Here is a 19,642-nt window from a genome sequence, read left to right as displayed (position 1 = left end):
GTAATTAAAAGCAAGTATATCAGAGTTTTAGGAAGTTAATAAATCAGTATTTTCAAATTATTAGTGCACATCCTTTTGTCCACATACCTATTTCCATCTCTCTTCTCCTCCTGACTCTCCTCCTTCTTTTCCGGCCACCCAGAGCCTTTGAGAAGTTGACAGGACACCAGTACGAAGACTACTCCTTCAACGTGTCATATATCATGGACATGGATGCTGCTCCACCCGTCCAGGCTCCCCGTACGCGGCGCGGGGGTCGGTCTTCCCGGGACCAGGGCGCCTGTCAGCCCGGGCCGTCAGGAGGCTTCGGTTCTCCGCGCCCCAGACAATACGACTTCCCCCTACGTATCCTCGTGCCTACTCAGTTCGTGGGAGCCATCATCGGCAAGGAAGGCCTCACCATCAAGAATGTCACCAAACAGACGCAGTCCAAGTGAGTTACACCACCTGGCTTCAATCTTTTTTCTTTTTTTTCACCGTACCCTCAGCTTAGATCTAAGGCAAGAGGGTGCAAGATGATTGAAGCTTTAAGTGGCCTAATTAATTAATCAGAAGGTGGTTGCCTGTTTACTGATGCCTTGTAAGTTTTGTTATGATGAACCCTCTGAACATTTTTTGGACGTTTTTTGCTCCCATCCTATTTTTACTCACCGCAATATAAAGTCCTGCACTTCAATGGAAACAGCACAGCCACGTCTAGAAGTGGGTAGAACTAAAAAATGCCCTTTGTGCAGGATGACACAGTTATAAATCATAAAAAATAAATAAATAAAAGTGGAGTTTCTTTGATTATTTATTTACAAAAGATGGGGAAAAAAATGAAATCAACATGTACAACATTTTTTAAATACCCACAGATGCTACCAATACTGGAAAATAACTGCAACTCTGTAGATATTTGACTATTTACGTTTTTTCTTTGTGTCTGCAGTCTGCAGTTCAGCTGACAAACCCGTACACTTTTATCACACACTGAGTCTGTCGTGGCTTTTCTGTTGTGCCCTGCAGCACATAATTCTCTCCCCTTTAAAAAAAATAATGCAATTGGTTTATTTTCGGCAAATTTTTAAATATCACAGTTTTAGGCTTAGATCTCCCGACATTACGCTATAATTACTTCAAGAACCATTTCCAGTTGAAAATCTGATGTTCCTTTCTGTTTTTACAGTTATAAATAGTAGAATTCTGGCAATTTTTACAAGACAACATGCGTTTAAAACTCGCTGGTGGGTTAAATTGTTCCTCCTCTTTTGACAATTTTCTAATTTGTTTGTCCTTTCAGTAACTTGATGGTTTCTTTTCTTTGTGTTTCCTTTAGTTTGCATGGCACTTTTTGACAAACTACACTCTTATTTAATTTCAATCTCCGTGTCCGTCTCTCCCCTCTCCAGGGTGGACATTCATCGTAAGGAAAATGCAGGTGCAGCAGAAAAACCCATCACCATCCACTCAACACCCGAGGGCTGCTCCTCCGCCTGTCGCATGATCCTGGAAATCATGCACAAGGAGGCCAACGAGACCAAGACGTGAGTCCGCGCACTTCCCGCAAAACTTCCCGGAACATCTCGCATGTGCTGGCGGAGGTGGGGGGTGGGGGGGGTGCATGTATACAATCCCACAGAGAGATTAGCCATAACGTCTGCAGGGCTATAATCTTATCCTTTAACCTGCCTGCACACCTTTTAATCTCACTGTGCATTCTCTCGCTTGGACCACTAACACAGTAAACAAGGTGCGCACGACGCACTCGCAATAGGCTGACACGTGATCACAGCTTAGCATGCAGGAAACGAGGCCAACGCGTCTAATCGAGTTTGACACTTTTAACGAGACACTTCACCTTTTAAACTCGCGGGCGTCTGCTCGATTCCGACGTCAACCTTCGATACCTAATATTAGTGTTTGTGTTCGTTTGCAAGTGCGTAGGGAGCATCTTTCCTTTAGTCTCCATCTTCAATTCAAGATAATTTGAATATAAAACTGAAGCACAGTCTTTCAATTTCCCCCCCAAAGATGAGACATCATAGAAAACACAACAGCTACTTTTATTTTTGCTGAAGGTTGCTTATTTTGTCTTTTGATGGTGCACCAGTGTGCGCATTCACAGGCCTCTGACTCGACTAGACAATATTTCCACCTGTTTGTAGAGTATAATAAATAATAATAATGACATACATGCATTTGAAAAACGACTCTAAATACATTTCTTTGCCGTGATCACATCATACTTCCCGTGAGCATCTTCACATTTTCAGACATTATGGCAACATGAGCACATTAACGGCAGGGTTCACACAGCGACAGAGGACTTTTTCATTTATTATTCTGGGCAAAATACTTAAAGACTGCATAAAGGTGAAGAAATGCAAGGGATAGAAACGGCTGTGAAACTCACAAATGAATCATTTTATTTGTATGATCAGACAAAGTGTAAAAACTGCAGCATAATATTTAATGCGCTGACTTGAGAGTGGCATCAGTCTGTTCATTAATCTCGAGGCCAGAAAGCAAGAAACTGCGTTTTATGAAAATGGGCAAATCTAGAGTGAAAGACTTTGAGCTCTAATTTCTTATCAAGTTTGAATGCAGTTGCTGCAATTTGCTTTAACCCGCTGATTCTCTGAGAGACACGTTTCCTTACAATTCTCAAGAAGACACCATTTATCTGAGCAAGAACCTGTAAAAACAGAGAGAATCAGTGGATTTTCAACCTTCTTGAACGACTCTGTGATGTGGGAAACTTTTATTCTGCATGGTGCATTTAAAAATTTGTCAAAATTAAAATGTTTGCACAAACCAGAGTCTGTAAAAAAACCCCAACAAAATAAATATTGGATCCACAACGCAACCGTGAAGCCATTTGTGACTTAGCTGTGACCAATAGTCGTGTGTTTTCTGCTGAACTGCAGCCTGTGTTTCCACAGAGCAGTTTAAAAATGTGAGAAGTAAAATATCCATAGTAGGGACTGGTAATACTGGTTACACACTTCAGAAGTGTTGCACATGTTGATTCCAGGTTTTTCTTTTTTTGTGTGTGTGTAAAACATAGAAAGAAATTCAACTTACTTTTTTTTTTTTTTAATGATTTATGGCACCATAACTTTGAAAAATTAGCCTACAGAGAGTAAAACATGAGACAAGCAAAACACGCAGAGAAACTGTTTCTGCTGAATGAATGAGTATAAGGCCACGTTTACACATAGCTGGTATTCACAAAAATGGATCTACATTTTCCAAAATAACACTGTTAACACCAAATTGTTTAAAAAAAAATCTTCGTGTACAAAAACCTGCATAAACACGTTGCTAAGAGCTGCTATGAGCTGCCAGACCTGTAGGGGGCAGTGTAACGAGAGGCATAAAGCCGATCAGAATCCTGGAAAAACACAAAACTTCCTGTTTCTTCAACGATAATGGCACGAGGGTCGTTTGTTTGGACCGACAGAGAAATGGAGCTACTCGTGCATGTGGTGTTAGAGGACAAAACAAGGAAAATACTTGAAAATACTTGACTTTCTATCGCTTTTGCCGCACACTGTGACGTCAGACTCCGTCTCCTCCTGTTGACATGTAAAGAGGGAGTTTTTCCAAATCTCCACTGTGGCCGGAGTTTTTAGATGTGATCGTTGTTCGTTGTAACTTGTAGCTTTGTTTACATGTAAACCAAAGGCCCACTGAAATATCACCGTTTTTGCTAAACGGGGCCTCATTTAGCAACAAAAAAAATCAGGCAGCTGCTCTGATTCAGCCTCACCCCAGCCAGGGAAGGCCGACCACCACCTTCTCTGAACCTTTTTCTGCAGGAGGTTTCCCCCACTTATTCTTCCCACTGTCACCAAAGAGCTGCACTGGTTGGGTTTTTCTGTATTATGTAATGTTGTACAGTCACGGCCTTACATCTGAACTGCTCTGAGATGTGACATAAATAAAAGTCTAATTGAATGAATTCACCTGCTTTAAAAACTAATTCCTAATGCTCATATCAAAAGTCACAACACCGTCCACAGATGCACCGACTAAACAACCCCACCCTGCCCTTCCTGGGCGCCACACCTGCAGAAATCAACCTGTCGCCTGGGCCGCCCCACACCCTGTAATTTCACCTAGTCCACATCCACTGAAACCCAAACCTCTAAACTTGGCGTCTAAACCTGCACCGCTGTCATCTCCCCTTACTTGCCCCACAGCTCACCCCAAACTAATTTCACCCTACACCACACATCTCCTTCTGCCCTGACGTGCTGCCCCCTCCCCTCCCTTCCCCTCCCCGACACACACACCCACTCCCACACACCACCGAGTCTGTGACCCCACCCAAAAGGAAACCCCCGGCATCTGGCTCCCCTCCACCACACCCCACCACCACTTTAATCCACGTTTACACCCTGCAATTGTCCCACAAAGCAGAAATATAGATTATACATAAATGATACTCCTCCTGGTAACTAACTACCCCTTACTGTACCAGCTACACACATCGGCTACACGCAGCTAGCTCGCATAGTTGTATAAAAGCAGAGAAATTAACTGCATTCTTCAGCAGCGAGCGGATGATTAAATAAAGCTTTTGTGCACTTCTACATGTATGTTTTCAAAATACGGTAAAAAAAATAGAAACAGCACTCATTATCAAATCTACACTCCGTAAATGTCAACAATAAAAGCGGCATAAATGAGTTATTACTGCTTAAATTGTTAATTTTTTTCCTCCTCGTTCTCAAGTCAAAATATCAGAATCGAGCATCCAAATGTTTTATCCGTCTGTACCATGAATATTTCATGGTTTCACAAAGCCATGGAAAATTAACTCATCATAATTTGTACTGTACAAAAGAAAATGGGACTCACTTTCCATTTCGCCCAAATTGCGCCGCTTACACAATCTGTTTTCCTCCCGAGTGTTTTTAACATCAACAGCCAGAGGAGGAAATCAGAGCTCTGGCTTCTGCATGAGCAGGATGTTACGTATGATCCGGGGCCCTTATACGCATTTATATCCTGACTTCAGCAAAAGAGATTATGATTTGAAATGTTACTCTTTATTCTTGAACACGCTTTTACATATAATTACTTTCTATTGACTTGGTTCTTCCTGGAAAAAGTCCTCAAAAAGCTGTAGAACATTGTGAGCAATTAAAGAATCCAGCAGTTTGTCACTTTTTGTTTTGATGGATGCAAAAAAAATGTTTGGCATGAAGTCAGGAGGAAGTTGTTTTTGATTTCACACGTAAAGCATTTTCTGAGCTCTTGTTTATTGTAAACTTGGAGTGATTAGTGGCAAAAAAACAACTTTTGCTCATATAGGAGGGAAAAATCTGCATCGAAACAGGATCTGCTTCTTCTAAAAAGCATCCTTATTGGTTTTGTAAGAATCTGTAAAAACAAAAAAAGATTAATTGTATGCTGTGTTGTCACTAACATAAGGGATTGTGTCTTTACCCTCTGACTTTAAGCAGTTTCTGGTTGTTGTTTTGCTCATGTCACATTTTTACTCGCTGTTGGCTCTTTTTTTCACTGCACTATACATTAGAGAGGATTTTAAAAAAGTGAAATTAAAGACTTCATTTGCAAAAACAGATAACGCCATCTTCACAAACCTTCAGAAAACTAACTTTTCCATCGTCTACCTGAGACAACATCAATCAAACTTAAGTTATCTCTATTTTTGTCATTTCTACTGAGTCAAATCCACTCTACTTCAGTTTGATTGATTTTATCTCAAGAAAACAAACAAAAAAACAAGTTTTCTGAAAATCGACAAAAATGGAGTTTTCTGTTTTTGCGAATTAACTCTTTAATTTCTTTGTTTGTTTTCAAAAATTTTAACAACCTGGAATCAACATGTCTGCATTTGTACACGTGTCCACAGATGTTATTAATAATAGAAAACATGACGGCTCTACATACTAGAGATACTTCACTGTTTACTGTCCATCCTTGTCTCCGACCCACTAAACACAACCTGCAGTTCAACAGAAAAGCATTTTGACAGCAACTTATGTCCGAGTCAGTCACAGCTTCTCAGTTGCCCTGATGAGCAAATTTTTTTTGTTTTTTATGTAATCTGATGAGAGCAAATGTTATATTTTTCATAACTTTTTAAATGAAATGTGTAGGAAAAAGTCATTTTAAGAAAAATATTAATTTTGTCGTAGCTCTGATAAATGATACATTTTGTCAAAGTTGACTTGATAACGTGAAACTTATCCTCTATCATCTCGACTAACTCGTTTGTGCGTTTCTATGCAGGACGGAAGACATCCCTCTGAAAATCCTTGCCAGCAACAACCTGATTGGTCGGCTGATCGGCAAAGACGGCCGCAACCTGAAAAAGATCGAGGAGGAGACAGGGACCAAGATAACTATCTCCTCGTAAGTCTGCGCTGCTTTTTTTTTTTTCCCACTAACTGCTCATCATTGTGAAAACGGCGGCAATTACGCTCCAGATGATTTGAAGGACAAAAAGATTTCTGACTATTACTAATTTAACAAATGAACAAATAACAGACAGTAATTCCAGCGTCGTCTTGCAGCCACACCTTCCTCCCTCCCTCCCTCCCCGCGTGCTCATTAACCTCCCAGCATGTGGTTTCACTTAACTGAGTTGTTAGAGAACAAACGTGAAGAGTTGATTACAGCTCCTTCTCTCCAGAACATGATATTAGAGAGGTGGTGATTACACCCCATTTAACGGACTGTGCTCACCAACCTTCGTTCATTTGGGGCTAATGAATTGCTCTGTCTCTGTGAGCTCTGAGGACGTAATGAGCCTTGGGAAAGAGACGAGAGGTGGAGAGAGAGAGAGAAGGAGAGGGTCCTTTAGAGGAGTGGAAACGGTAGATTCAGAATTGATAGATCTGTGAAATCTTCCTGGAGTGTCCTCTGTGGCCACCGAGGGAGGGACGGCTGCAGAAGCTAACTGGAACAATCGCTTCTTTGGTTTCTGGAATAGATTATTAGCAGTAGCGTTTTCTCAGCGGTGCTTTAGTTAAGACACCTGTTGTTTCCAGTTAAAGCTGAGAACGAAAATCTGCAATTTCACTTTAAGATCTTTAGCTTTTCACTCCAGGCTTTAAAATTTCTTTTCTTACATCTAACCGAGGAGGTTAACTGTGAAACGGAGACAGATCGAGTCTTGATTTTTTTTTTTTGGCCGCCGCACAAAATTAAAAGATCAAACTAAATGTCTCGCTGCAGCGTTTTTCGCTCGCATGGATGAATCCGCTCCATCTGTGTCCGCGTGTCACTGTGCCGCTCTTCCCGTCCTGACCTTGACACATTAGTTGTTTAAAGGCACACTTCACTGATTTTACACATAAAGGTCAGTTTACTCATCATGAAGAGGACTCAGCCCGTGAAGAGAGAGTCGGTAAAATGTCTCCTGTGACTCTGGAGGGGCTTTCGAAAGGAAAATAATCCTCACAAGTTCACCGGGGTTATCTTAGTTAGGACTTCAGATTCGCTGTATCTGCTGTTTTCTAACTTGTAAGCAGCGTTCATGCCAAAACTCCCAAATTATAATAGTAATAATAATCTTTATTTATAGAGCACGTGTCAAAATCTAAGTTAAAAAGTGTTTCGCGAGGCAACAACATGAAACAGACACAACACGGTGTCTAAAAGCCAATGTAGCGTTCAAAAAGGTGAGAATGTTTTAAGAAAGAATGCACTGACCCAGCTGACCTGATTTCCTCGGGCAGGTCGCTCCAGAGCCTCGGGACCCCGACTGCAATCGTCCCCTTTGGTTTTCAGCCGGACCCCTATAGTAAGGGGCAAAAGACCTCAGCCTTAAAGTACGGTACTGAAAGGTCAGAGATAAAGAAGAGAGAAAGGCCACGAAGGGCCCTAAAACTAATCAGTAAAATCCTAAAAATCCATCCTAAACACGGGGAGAGTGATCGCATCTCGCTCGATAGGTTGTCGGTTGAGGCAGGTAACAAGGCGGTTGCAGTAAATGAAATAAAAGCGTTTAAAAAAGGTCTCTGTGTCTTTAAAAGTTAACGTGGACGTATTTTTTGAAATATTTCTAACATGATAAAAACATTATCAAAAGCTTTGTAGTGTGCTGCACTGGGAAAACTTCAATATCTCTAATTTAGTGCCTAAAAAACTAATCAAAGATCTGCTTTTTTCTCACTTAAAACACAAAAATGTAAAAACTTAACTCTGTGTGCAAAATATTTAAGTCTCACTTGACCAACTTTGCAAACATGCAGCAGTCTGGAGTGAACACGTCTCTGGAAACCTCCCGTCTCTGCCGTTCACCCAATGTGACGTAAATGCAGCATATTGAAAGGTTCTACCGAGCTGCATCATGGGAAATGTAGTATCCAGTGTTTTCAGAGCTTGACCCATATTAGAGAACCTAAAGTCATAACCTAAATATCTCAGTCTCTGCTGCCTGCTTCAGTTCTTTTTTTAATCTGAGCCTAAACTGCACCTCCGCCGCCTTCTGTGAGCACAACAGGCCTCTTTCCTGCATTTGTATTTGCATATGCATGTACTGATCTGTGTGTGTGTGTGTGTGATTTCCCTTTGCAGGTTACATGACTGCAGCATTTACAACCCTGAGAGGACCATCACGGTGCACGGCACCGCGGAGGCGTGTGCTAAAGCCGAGGCGTTGATCATGAAGAAACTGAGGGAAGCCCACGAGAACGACTGCGCTGCTATGAACGTAAGGTTCAAAGGTGCAGGCCTCTCCATTGTGCTGCTTGCGGTTATGATCGCACGTTGACTCACGTCGGGCCGACAGGTGAACAACGGAGGGGTGCGATGATATACAGCAGGGTAATATCGCCTTCCCATTCAGTGCTGCGTGCTACCGCCAGCATTAGTAACAGCGGCGTGGTAAATGGATAACAGTAAACGATCGCCGAATAGCTCATCAGTGAGTCGGGGCGTTTGAGCGCAGTGTGTCTCTGTGCGTGAGCGTGTGTGTGTGTGTGTGTGTGTGTGTGTGTGTGTCTGCCTCGTTCACGGAGCCTCTGACTCACGCTCACTTCCCCGCTGTGTGTGTCTGTGTTCCCGCTGCAACACACTGCGTTTCCCAGCATCCATCTGATATCTGTAGGCCGCTCTCTCACCCGGCTCCTCTTTCACACTGGCCCGATGACATCACCAGCAGCCAGAGAGGTCAACCTCCGAGGAGGAGAGATAGTGATGATATCGCGCACGCACACTGCATATTGCATAGGAGGAACACAACAATGGGTGCAGATAGAAGTGGCTGCATTCACAGCGATGATGCCCTTCATTGTGGAACCGCTCTGACTCGTGGAAGGACGCAGAATTAGTGCTTCAGTGTTTTTTTTTTGTTGCTACTTTCGCTTTTACTTCGTTAGTTCCTCCCTCGTTTTTGCTTGACCAAATATTTGCTCGGAAACAATCATCCAGAAGTGTCACGCAGCATGCGATTAAATTGTTTCTGGCTGGTACGAGCAGTCCTGGCACCTGCCGGCCCCGGCGCTGCCTCTACAGCAAGCGGTGAGGGCCATCTAGCGTGACACTGTGGATATTACACGCAGCTTTCAAGGAACAAGGAAGTGAAAGGAGACCGCGTGTCTTGTCACGGCCATGAAACCAGAATAGCTGACTTGACTTTGAGGGAAGATTATTTTCGTCGTGCAATTACAACAGCAAAGTGCCTCGTGCAAAACCACGCACCTACAAAACATCAGCGTTTCATGAGCTAAGAAAAGCAGCACTATTTTCAGCATTGTGACAAGACGGTTTTTTTTAAGTTAGTCCAGTGGGTTTTTGTTTTTTCTTTTAAAGGTTTTTTGGGGTTAGGAAGTTGGAGAATTTTCTGAACCCACAAAAGAACACTTAGTCATTTATTCATTTGGAAAAAAATATATTAATAATATGATTTTTTCCTTTAAGTAATAGAGTAAACTGTGCTTCTGTAAAGGAGAAGTTTAATCAAACACTGAGTAACACCCATTTAAATTTCACAGAATATAATTTGACACATTTTTAAGTGCTTGTGTCGTCCAAACAAAAACCCCAAAATATTTATCAATGGCAAAGTGAAGCAGTTAAACCGAAACCAGAGGATGTTTTTTTTTTTTAATTCACAAATGAATCTGAACCCAAAATCCTGCCAGTGGGCTCGAAAATCAGAACCAGAACCCGTAAAAGCAGAAAGAATCGTTGGACTTTCACGTTTCCACGCTCCTTGAACTGTCCATCTGAGACTTACAAGAAAATAAATCAAATCCAGACCAAAAATTACGATATTTCACCAAAATCACTTTTTTTTTTCTGCCTGTCTCATTTAAAAATTTGCCATAAAATAAACTGTTTATCCAACCAAATTCTGTCGAAACCAAACAGTTCTGTGCTTCTTGCCAACCGAGAAGCCGTGAATGATTTATGTGCAGCTAAGTGTTACGTGGCAACAATTCAGAGACTATTCGGCTTAACTGCAGACTGTGTTTACACTGAGTAGATTTTTTTTTTAAGAAAGAAACTTTTCTTTCTTATTTTATGATTGATGTAAATTTGTTTTACTTCACAGAACAGACTTTCGAACTCTTCTGGTTTTGCTGAGAGGTGCAGGAGTTTATATTGCGGTGAAAAACGAGCCCACAAACACTTTTTGGGGTTCAGAGGATTGAACAGTTCCTCAGTCATCACAGCTCACCTCAGCTGTACACATTATGTTTGTCCTGACGTATTTACCACACCTTGAAGTATTAGACTAACATAATTGTTGTTTGTTTGTTTCTGAGATCTTGTTTGCTTCAGCCAAGAGCTTCTTATTATTTGATAACCATGTTAGTCATGCTCACTGCGGTGGGATTTTTTATTTTATTTTATCTGTAATCTGTGGTGGCCGGCGTCCAACTGCACCAGAATTTTATTTTTTATTTTTTGGATGCCTGGAGATTAAAAATCCACATTAAAATTTAATCTAACAAAAGTAAGCCTTGTTCAAACCATAATCTGCTATCTTCCTTTTTTTTTGATTGGACTGCCTCCCTCTCTTTTCTGCACAGCAACAGGCCAACCTGATCCCGGGCTTGAACCTGAACGCTCTGGGCATCTTCTCCTCCGGTCTGCCGGTGCTGCCCCCTGCTGCTGGACCACGTGGTGCAGTGCCTTCTGTGGCACCAACAGGATACAACCCTTTCTTAGTGAGTGCTCTCTCTCTCTCTTTTTTTTCTTTCACACGCTACCTCCGCACACAACCATAAAAGGTGTCGGGAGGAAAAGAGGTTTTCTGTTTTTTTTTAATCCTCCCTTTGCAATGACTTGGCCACCGTTGGCTTCACCATGCCCCAACCACGAGGATTAATTTTGACTTGATAAAGCAATTTGTTTCCAAGGTATGGTAAACCAGTTTCCCCAGAAGTGCTTTTTGAAAAAACAATGCACTTTTGACTCAGGACTTCCTGCATGATATTGTACACAGTTTGAAACAACCAGAATTCCCCCATCTTCTCCAGAGATGAGTCAGTTTGTCTGTAAAACAAAGTCTCCACTCACTGCCTTACGAGAACGAGCCAAGGCGGTGTGAGGCAGTGTGCGAGAATGCGTTTGCGTGCTTCAAGTCGGCGTGTGATTCATTATGAGTTTCTGCCCTGAAATTCCCCTTAATAAGAGCCGGAGCTGTGTACGTGCATGTGTCTTTATGGCGTGGTGCGTTTTTGTGTGCGTGTTTACGTGCCATCTGATCGGCCTGCTTGTCACTTCACTTTCAGAGTCACTCTTCACATCTCAGTGGCCTGTACGGGGTTCCTCCAGCGAGTACCATCCCCCACCAGCACTCAGTATGTCCCCCTCAAATCTGCACCACAGTCAGTGTTGCCTTGGTGATCAGAGATTTTCCAAGTCATTTCGTGTGTTTTGTGCTACTAGATAATTATCTTAATAGTTGAGGGCAATTCGAAACCACGTTTTTGCACCCAAGAAGCTTTGAAAAACCTCATGATGTAACCATTTTCCTCCGCTTGTGTTAAGAAGAAGAAGAAAAAAAACAGGCTCATTATGCAAGTGACATACATGGGATGTGAAGTCCGTCCATTTCCATGAATCCGGCTGCAGAGCGGATAAAGGAAGTCTAATTGAGAGGGAGATGTAAATAACGGACCATTACAATGTCTCAGTCAGTGTCTGTGTAGGACAGTGAGTCTGGCATTCCAAGCTTACCATCGCCCAGTCACCAGAACACCACAAATATTTCTGGAAGGGGATGTTTCAGCCCAGAGTTATCCAGTGGCTCGTAAAAATTCACTTTGTAAACCTCAACTACATGAGTGTTACCATGCTAAGAAAAACAAAAACATAGGGCAACCATCGGCCCTAATAGGAAATATTCCATTCAGAGCCAGCCAGAGGGCGATGTTTACCCAAAGAGAAACCCTTGATTTAGCTTTCCTTGCATGTGGTGTCGACGTTTTTGGCCGTTCTTTAAGTGTCTGACAAGTCGAATCTGAATGTAACAGTCTGAAGCACTTTTGAATGTTTAGTGAACGTGCAGTAAAATATCTTTCTCTGTGTGGTCCTTTTTTTTTTCTTTTTTTCCTTTCCAGCAACAGGCTCCAGAACAGGAGGTTGTCTACCTCTTTATTCCAACTCAGGCAGTCGGGGCCTTGATCGGGAAGAAGGGCCAGCACATCAAACAACTTGCCCACTTTGCCGGAGCTTCCATCAAGGTGGGTTTGTCAGTGTGTGGACTTCAATGAGGAGGAAGAAAGAGGCAGTCAGAGTGTTGACTCGTCGAGTGTAGACGGTGGATTTAAGTGTGCCAATGGACATTTCACGCAGCTTTCTCCTCCCTTTTTGCTGTTTTCAAAATGCCTTTCACCATGGTGAACAATAGCCTTCAAATGGCAACTAACACACTGAAAATATCTTGTTTTGCTGAGGATTTGGATCATGCAATAAGCAGCCCTGATATTTATTTTTCGATAAATTAGCCATTTTAATGAGAGCGCTGGACTCCCTGTGTGCACCAGAACAATTCCCGCGTCAGTATTTTGAAGGGACACAGTTGATGCATCCTTGGCTTGATGATGACATGCATGACACCACGATGACTTTCATCAGAGTAGACTTTGTTTACATTTTTCGTTTTTTTGATTTATTTTATTGTATTTATTTGAGGATAATAAATACCAACTCCCTACATGCGAATGTTCCACCAGAACAATTCCTGCTTCAGTATTTAGAAGGGACACAGTTGATGCATCCTTGGATTAACTGGACTGAAGACACTGGTCCTCAAAGTTTTTCTGTCAGGCCCTCCTTCGGTAGACAAAAACTTCCCCTTAGCTTAAATTTATTGAAATTAAATAAATATCATAAGCAGTCAAATTGTGAAACAACTTAACAACATGCTCCATGATCGGCAAAAATAACACTCCATAAATGTGTGTCCTTCAAAAACTGAGGAAAAAAATCAGAACAGAACTTAACACATGCATAGCAATACAGTTAAACACACACTTCAATGCAAAAATATAGAAAAATCTTGTGAAATTCTGCAAAAACTTTGCAATCAGTGCAAAAAAAATAAAAAATAGAGAAGATATTTGGCCAAAGAACACTGTTAGTAGCTGCAATGAGCCTGTTCTGCACACTTTTTTAAAACGTGGTTGCAGCCTTGATACGGCCACTCTCAAGTCATCTGTACCGACATAAAACACACACAGGGGTCTCTCCTCACCTCCCACCATGTTCACTGTGAAGCCAAGAGCGAGTTAAGCCTCGTCACATTTTCTTTACTGTTTTCTTGACGTTGTATCTTGTTTGTATCCCGTTCGCCTATTTTACTTTTTCGATCCAGTCAAATTCGTCTCCATTCTGTGCAGCTACTGACAGGTGTACTCACCGTGGGTGGAGCAGAATCAACCCAATCATTGTGGATGGTTACTTTGACAGTTTGTTTATTGTTGTGCGCCGCCATAAACTGTCCGATGTTAAAACAATAGCTCAGCACATTAGTTCCACGTAGAAGGACTTTTTCCTTCCTGTCGCTCACGTCCCTCTGTCGTGCCTCTGTGCCTCCTCAGGGGGCCGCGCCACACACTTTGAGAAACACCTAAGACGACTGTGATTGACTTAAAGAAACACAAGCTAGTCTGAGTGTTTTTTTTTCTTATATAGCAGAATGATAATGAGGTGGGGCTACAAGGTGGTTCGGTGGTTAGCACCGTTGCCTCGCAGCAAGAAGGTCGCCGGTTCGCGTCCCGGTGAGGACACCCTGGATCTTTCTGGAGTTTGCATGTTCTCCCCGTGCAGCGTGGGTTCTCTCCGGGTTCTCTGGCTTCCTCCCACACAGTCCAAAAACATGTTGAGGTTAATTGGTGATTCTAAATTGTCTGTAGGTGTGAATGTGAGTGTGCTTGGTTGTCTGTCTCTAAGTGTAGCCCTGTGATAGACTGGTGACCTGTCCAGGGTGTCCCCTGCCTTCACCCTGAGTCAGCTGGGATAGACTCCAGCCCCCCACGACCCTAGTGAGGGTTAAGCGGTGTATAGATAATGGATGGATCATGAGGTGCATTCAGACCATTGTGTACCACACTAGTATAATCCTACTTGTCTCTCTAACCCTTCTCTGTCAGATCGCCCCGGCTGAGAGCCCAGACGTCACTGAGAGGATGGTTATCATTACTGGAACCCCAGAAGCTCAATTTAAGGTACAAACACTACCTGAATGTGTGTGGAAATATGCAAGACAAATCACATTTATTTCTAAAGAAAATTAAGATGAACAATTCAAGTGAATTCCTGCGTCCTGTGTTGCAGTAAACAGCAGTGGATCACTGTGTCCCCATTGTCCCCAGTCTCTCCTTGCCTCACTCCCTCCTCTGTATTCCAGGCGCAAGGTCGGATATTTGGGAAGCTGAAAGAAGAGAACTTCTTCTCAGCGAAGGAGGAGGTCAAACTGGAGACGCACATCAAGGTTCCCTCAACTGCAGCAGGCAGGGTCATCGGCAAAGGTGGCAAGACGGTGAGCCGGCGCTTAAACTGAGCTAAATTACAGTCAAGGCTGTAAAAACTAAAAAGTGCTGTAAATTACAGAAAAGCACTTTCTCAGTACGTTTTCTGATTATTTGCTCAAACGGAGCACTTTTCATTGAGGATCTCTGTAATTTATTTTAGAAAATTTTGGCCAGATGTAACAACCAGGAAGAAAAAAAAAACAAGAACCTTAACTGTGTTTGGAAAAAACTGCCTTAACAACAATCTGTTTGCTAAAAGTAACTCAGCAAGTTTTTCAGTAAAATGAGCTACTAGTCCTATTCACACTCAGTTAAATGGGTATAAATAAGGAAGAATGCTCCTCATCTGATATCACAGGTTTTATTAAAAGCTATTTCAGTTTAGTATAATCTGTCAGTGCAGAAGGTCTGAGTGTTTTGTAAGTGATGCTGGAGCTGAAATTCAAAGCCAGATCATGACCTCGTCTGTCTGTGTTTCAGGTAAACGAGCTGCAGAACCTTACGAGCGCAGAGGTCATCGTACCGCGGGACCAAACTCCTGACGAGAATGACGAGGTCTTTGTGAAAATCAGTGGGCATTTCTTTGCCAGCCAGGTACACAAAACTAAACCCACACAGGAGCTGTCAGTCGTGTGGCTTTTTAGTTTGCTGTGGTTGAAATCTGCATACAGTCTGCAGCAAAAGAACGGCTGCACCTGTTACTAATACTGTGGTAAAAGACTCACAAAGCACACAAACCTATGTTGTGTCACATGCACAGAATATTTGTCGTGCATTTACCAGTAAAACTCATGTTTAGCTTTCTTATTTGAGCAGCTATGTTGGGTGTAATCTCCAAACCTGCTGAAATATGTTCCTTTTTGAAGCCATCTTTTTCTTATTTATCTTCCTCACATGTCTTTGCTCAGCTGCAGCATGCCTTTTTTTTTTGTTTTGTGTCAGTGCTTATCTTGGCAGCTCGGCTAAATTGTTTTCATTTATTATTACTTTCAGCTGGCGCTGTAATTTGTTTCACTTTAACCAGCTTGAGTTAAAAGTTGTCCGACAGTGGAGCCTCATAAAGAGATCTAATCGGCCAAAAACATCTGTGCAGGCGTAAACAGGGTCTAGTATTTCTAGATTAAACCGACTTTGTGTGACTACATAACTTTATATGAACAACAATTAACTGAAGTTGAAATTTAAAAAAAAAAATAGAATTTACAGTTCGGAAAAAAAACACAAGCAAGGTAAGTAATTGGTAATTAATCTGGTTAATCTGAGTAGACATCTGCTCAGGTCGGAGGTGGACTGAGTGATTTTGGGAGTTGCTACACATGATGCCACTTGACGCCATAAACTAATAGAAAACAGTGTAAAAGTGTGACAGAGATGAAGGAGATGTCAGTCGCACCAAGGCTGAACACAAATACAGACCTGAGAGGAGCTGCGAAGGTGAAAATACCTGCCTGGTGTTTGATTCATAGGCAATGCCTTTAATAAAATCACCAGCAATGACTTGTTTCAGCCATTTTAAGTTGACTAATCATCATCATTGTTGTGGAAATTCTACTGAAACAAGATTCACAAAGAGCAAGTCAACCATACATATGCATATGGGGCTCATAACTTTCCAAAACTAGAGCCAAAGGTGTGAAGACGCTCTCTGTCTTATAGGGAAGTTCATCTATCATTTTCCTCCCAGCAGAGGGAGAAAAGGTGGAGGTCAGACTCTCATCGTTTCATCTATTTGTTCCACTTTGAGGCAATCCAAGGCCTTCACACTGTTATTTCTGTCGGCCTTCAAGAGACAAAATAAGACCTCCTGTGCACTCTGAAGCCTCGGTGTCAAGCTAGTTACACAAATAAGAGCAGAAGAGAGAAAATCCTTCACGCGAGAGAGCATGTAGTTAGTATAGGAAGTATGCAAAAGAGTAATGCTCCTCGTGTGAACAGTAAAATACAGGAAGAGAAAAAAAACGTCACTGCAGGAAACAACAACGACTTCTTAGCAGCAATGTAACACAATGTAAATTTTATGTTTTGCCAAAAGTGCGGATCATGCACTAAAGTAGGCCTGCTAGGTTTTTCAGTGAATCATTCGTTTTAATGTTCCCTGCACCAGAAAGCTCCATCACAACAGTTCCCCGTCAGTGTCACTGCGTCCTGGGCTTAGCACCGCCCAGGATGGTTTCCATTTATTCACGGAAATACAAACGTTTTTTCCCCATATAGCAGAATAATACTGAGGTGCAGCCAGACCATTCTGCACAGCTGTACACTGTTAAACATATTATACTTTATATACTCTGTGTCTGTTACTGTTCTGGTTGGTGTGAGGTGGTGTCAATTTACTCCACTTATGAGCTTTTTCCTGGACTTTCAACCATACTCACATGGTCTTCATGAGCAGATGGAGTTTGCCGAGTTGTCATGGAGATGGGTCATCTCACCAGTGAGCTCCATGAAGGTGCTGAAGTCATAGCAGCTACTGGCAGACCCATCTCCATGGCGACTGAACAAACAGTGTCTGCTGCTGAAGACTGTGTTGTACAGTTTGGGTCAAATTTTCAGGTTTTAAAACTTATTTATTTATAAAGAAATATTTTTGTTTTCTTCTCTTTTGCTGGGATCTTCCTAAAATTAGTTGTAGGCCATTCATGCAAATCAGCATCTATTAAAACAGATGATGTCAGGAACGTGATACAGGAAAACAAATGGAAAGAAAAAGAGCAACACAGTCAGACCATCCCTCTTGCTGCTTTGTGAATACCTCCTTATGACAATCACTTTAATCAAGAAACATTATACATAGAGGGCTTAACTTGATCATTCTGCGCATAACATTGAATCAAAACAGTCCTTATTCTGAAGATGTTCGCATTTGCAAACATTTTGGTTGTCGAGTTATTCTTGTCATGTTAACACCTGGTCCTGCGTATGTTGTCTCTCCATCAGACTGCACAGAGAAAGATCCGGGAGATCATTCAGCAGGTCAAACAGCAGGAACAGAAGCACCAGCAGTGCGCCGCCGTGTCACCGCACCACTCCAAGTGACCAGCGAGGTGGCTCCAGTGGGCACCAGCCAATGAATGTAGCCCTCCCAAACGGACAGAGACCTACCCAGACTAAGGCCAAGGCCAAGGGGGACATGCAGGGCAGACCAGCAGCACCGGGATCAAAACCAAAGAACTTCGCTAGGGGGGAAACAAGTGAGAGCCAAAGGCTGAGGGCATTGTGTGCACTGCCAGCCCTGTGAGAGCAGATAGAGTGGGAGAAACCGTACTGATACAATAAAATAAAACATAAAAAAAGACCAAAAAAATAAATAAAAAATCAACAAGAAGGGTGGAAATGGCAGAGAATTTGGGAACTGTTGTCTTTACAGTTATAAAAAAAAAACAAAAACAGGAAATAGTATGTCGCCCTGCATAACGTTATCTCTTTAGTTGGACTAACATAGGCCTAACAAACAGATAAAGCAACTCTATTAACACGAGCGTATACGAGGCGTTGTGATTGGTATTTTGGGTTAGAACGAGAACGAGTGACAATGGACACCTTCTCTCACAAGCGTTTGAGATATTTAGATTGTGAGATTAAATATCCTTAGCAGTATTAATACAGAGTAGAGACGTATATTGATGCACACTGAGAGTACGCGCTGTTATTTTTCTATCAGAATGACAGTACAGCTCGGTGTAGTTTTGAATATTTTTTGCTTGTTCCAGAGATTGATTGGGCTGCGACAGCCACAAAAGGCGGTTTCCCTTGTTTGCTCCCATTTTAGGCCACTGAAATCAAAAAACGAACACCCCTATAAGTAAATATGATGAATGGTTCTGAGTCTTTGTAACAAGCCTGTGTGTGTGCCAACGCAAAAGATAACGTCCCTTTCAAATGTCTCTCACCATTCATACCTGATGCTACACTTTTTTTTTTATTATTATTATTGTTTCCTTCTTTTCTGCTAATTTCTGCTTCACTTTCTCATCACTCTCTCTCATCCGGCATCGTGTTTTTTTTTTTTTTAAGCGATAAAAATATTTGTTGTCATGAAACACGTTTTTTTCGTAGCCTTTTGATAACCTTAAACTGACTGCCACTTTTGCTCAAGAGAGGTTAAATGCAACTGAGGGTTTTTGTTTTTAAACCAGTAAACTGGTGTCACTCTTCCATGCTGTACAGAAGACGATGTCTATATTCATGCTTGTTGTCCTGATAGTAAAAAAAAAGAAAAAAAATCTAAGGATGTCTCTAAGACATTTTCCTCAACAATCAGAGCAAAAATCGACGTCTTAAAAAAAAAGAAAAAAATATATAAACGGTGCACCTTTGCTAGTTACAGGCGACCGATCGTTTTTTTTTTGAATGTGCACCGCCACGCGCTCGGCCTTATGAGGACGTCACCGGGGGCCAACACGAACTGTGAGCTGAGGGCCCGGAACAGTGAGGGGGATCAGGGTGAGAGGGGATCAGGGTGAGAGGGGAGGGCGGGAGGGTGCAGACTCACAGTGTGTTGGGGTGGCAGTGAAAAGATTCGGGGTTAGAGGGTTGGGGGGGTGGGCTTTCTAGGGAGGCACTGTATGACCTGTGGTACACACACAACCGCAAACGTGACCGCAGCCGCGTTTGGCTTTAACCCTCTCTTGTCAGGGAGCTTTCTAAAATGGCATGACAGCTGTGAATGTACGATATGCAGCCTTTTT

The 19,642-nt window shown here is 42.2% G+C and overlaps 1 protein-coding gene across 1 annotated transcript in view; it reads left to right on the top strand.

The window, feature by feature from the left end:
• LOC103374481 (insulin-like growth factor 2 mRNA-binding protein 2) overlaps positions 1-19,167 on the top strand; it is a 27,489-nt gene extending 8,322 nt beyond the window's left edge. The window contains exons 4-14 of the mRNA XM_008304568.1: positions 143-433; positions 1,392-1,526; positions 6,250-6,372; positions 8,542-8,677; positions 11,004-11,141; positions 11,709-11,777; positions 12,540-12,662; positions 14,574-14,648; positions 14,831-14,962; positions 15,435-15,548; positions 17,892-19,167. Of these exons, the coding sequence (XP_008302790.1) occupies positions 204-433; positions 1,392-1,526; positions 6,250-6,372; positions 8,542-8,677; positions 11,004-11,141; positions 11,709-11,777; positions 12,540-12,662; positions 14,574-14,648; positions 14,831-14,962; positions 15,435-15,548; positions 17,892-17,990 (1,374 nt within the window). The 5' untranslated portion in view covers positions 143-203 and the 3' untranslated portion in view covers positions 17,991-19,167. The remainder of the gene's footprint in view (positions 1-142; positions 434-1,391; positions 1,527-6,249; positions 6,373-8,541; positions 8,678-11,003; positions 11,142-11,708; positions 11,778-12,539; positions 12,663-14,573; positions 14,649-14,830; positions 14,963-15,434; positions 15,549-17,891) is intronic.
• The last annotated feature ends 475 nt before the right edge of the window (positions 19,168-19,642 follow it).

The sequence above is a fragment of the Stegastes partitus genome, unplaced genomic scaffold, assembly GCF_000690725.1.
Source record: "Stegastes partitus isolate 25-593 unplaced genomic scaffold, Stegastes_partitus-1.0.2 Scaffold2255, whole genome shotgun sequence".
Taxonomy (NCBI): domain Eukaryota; kingdom Metazoa; phylum Chordata; class Actinopteri; family Pomacentridae; genus Stegastes; species Stegastes partitus.
The sequence above is the reverse complement of the archived record's forward strand: the minus strand, read 5'-3'. Positions and strand labels throughout refer to the sequence as shown.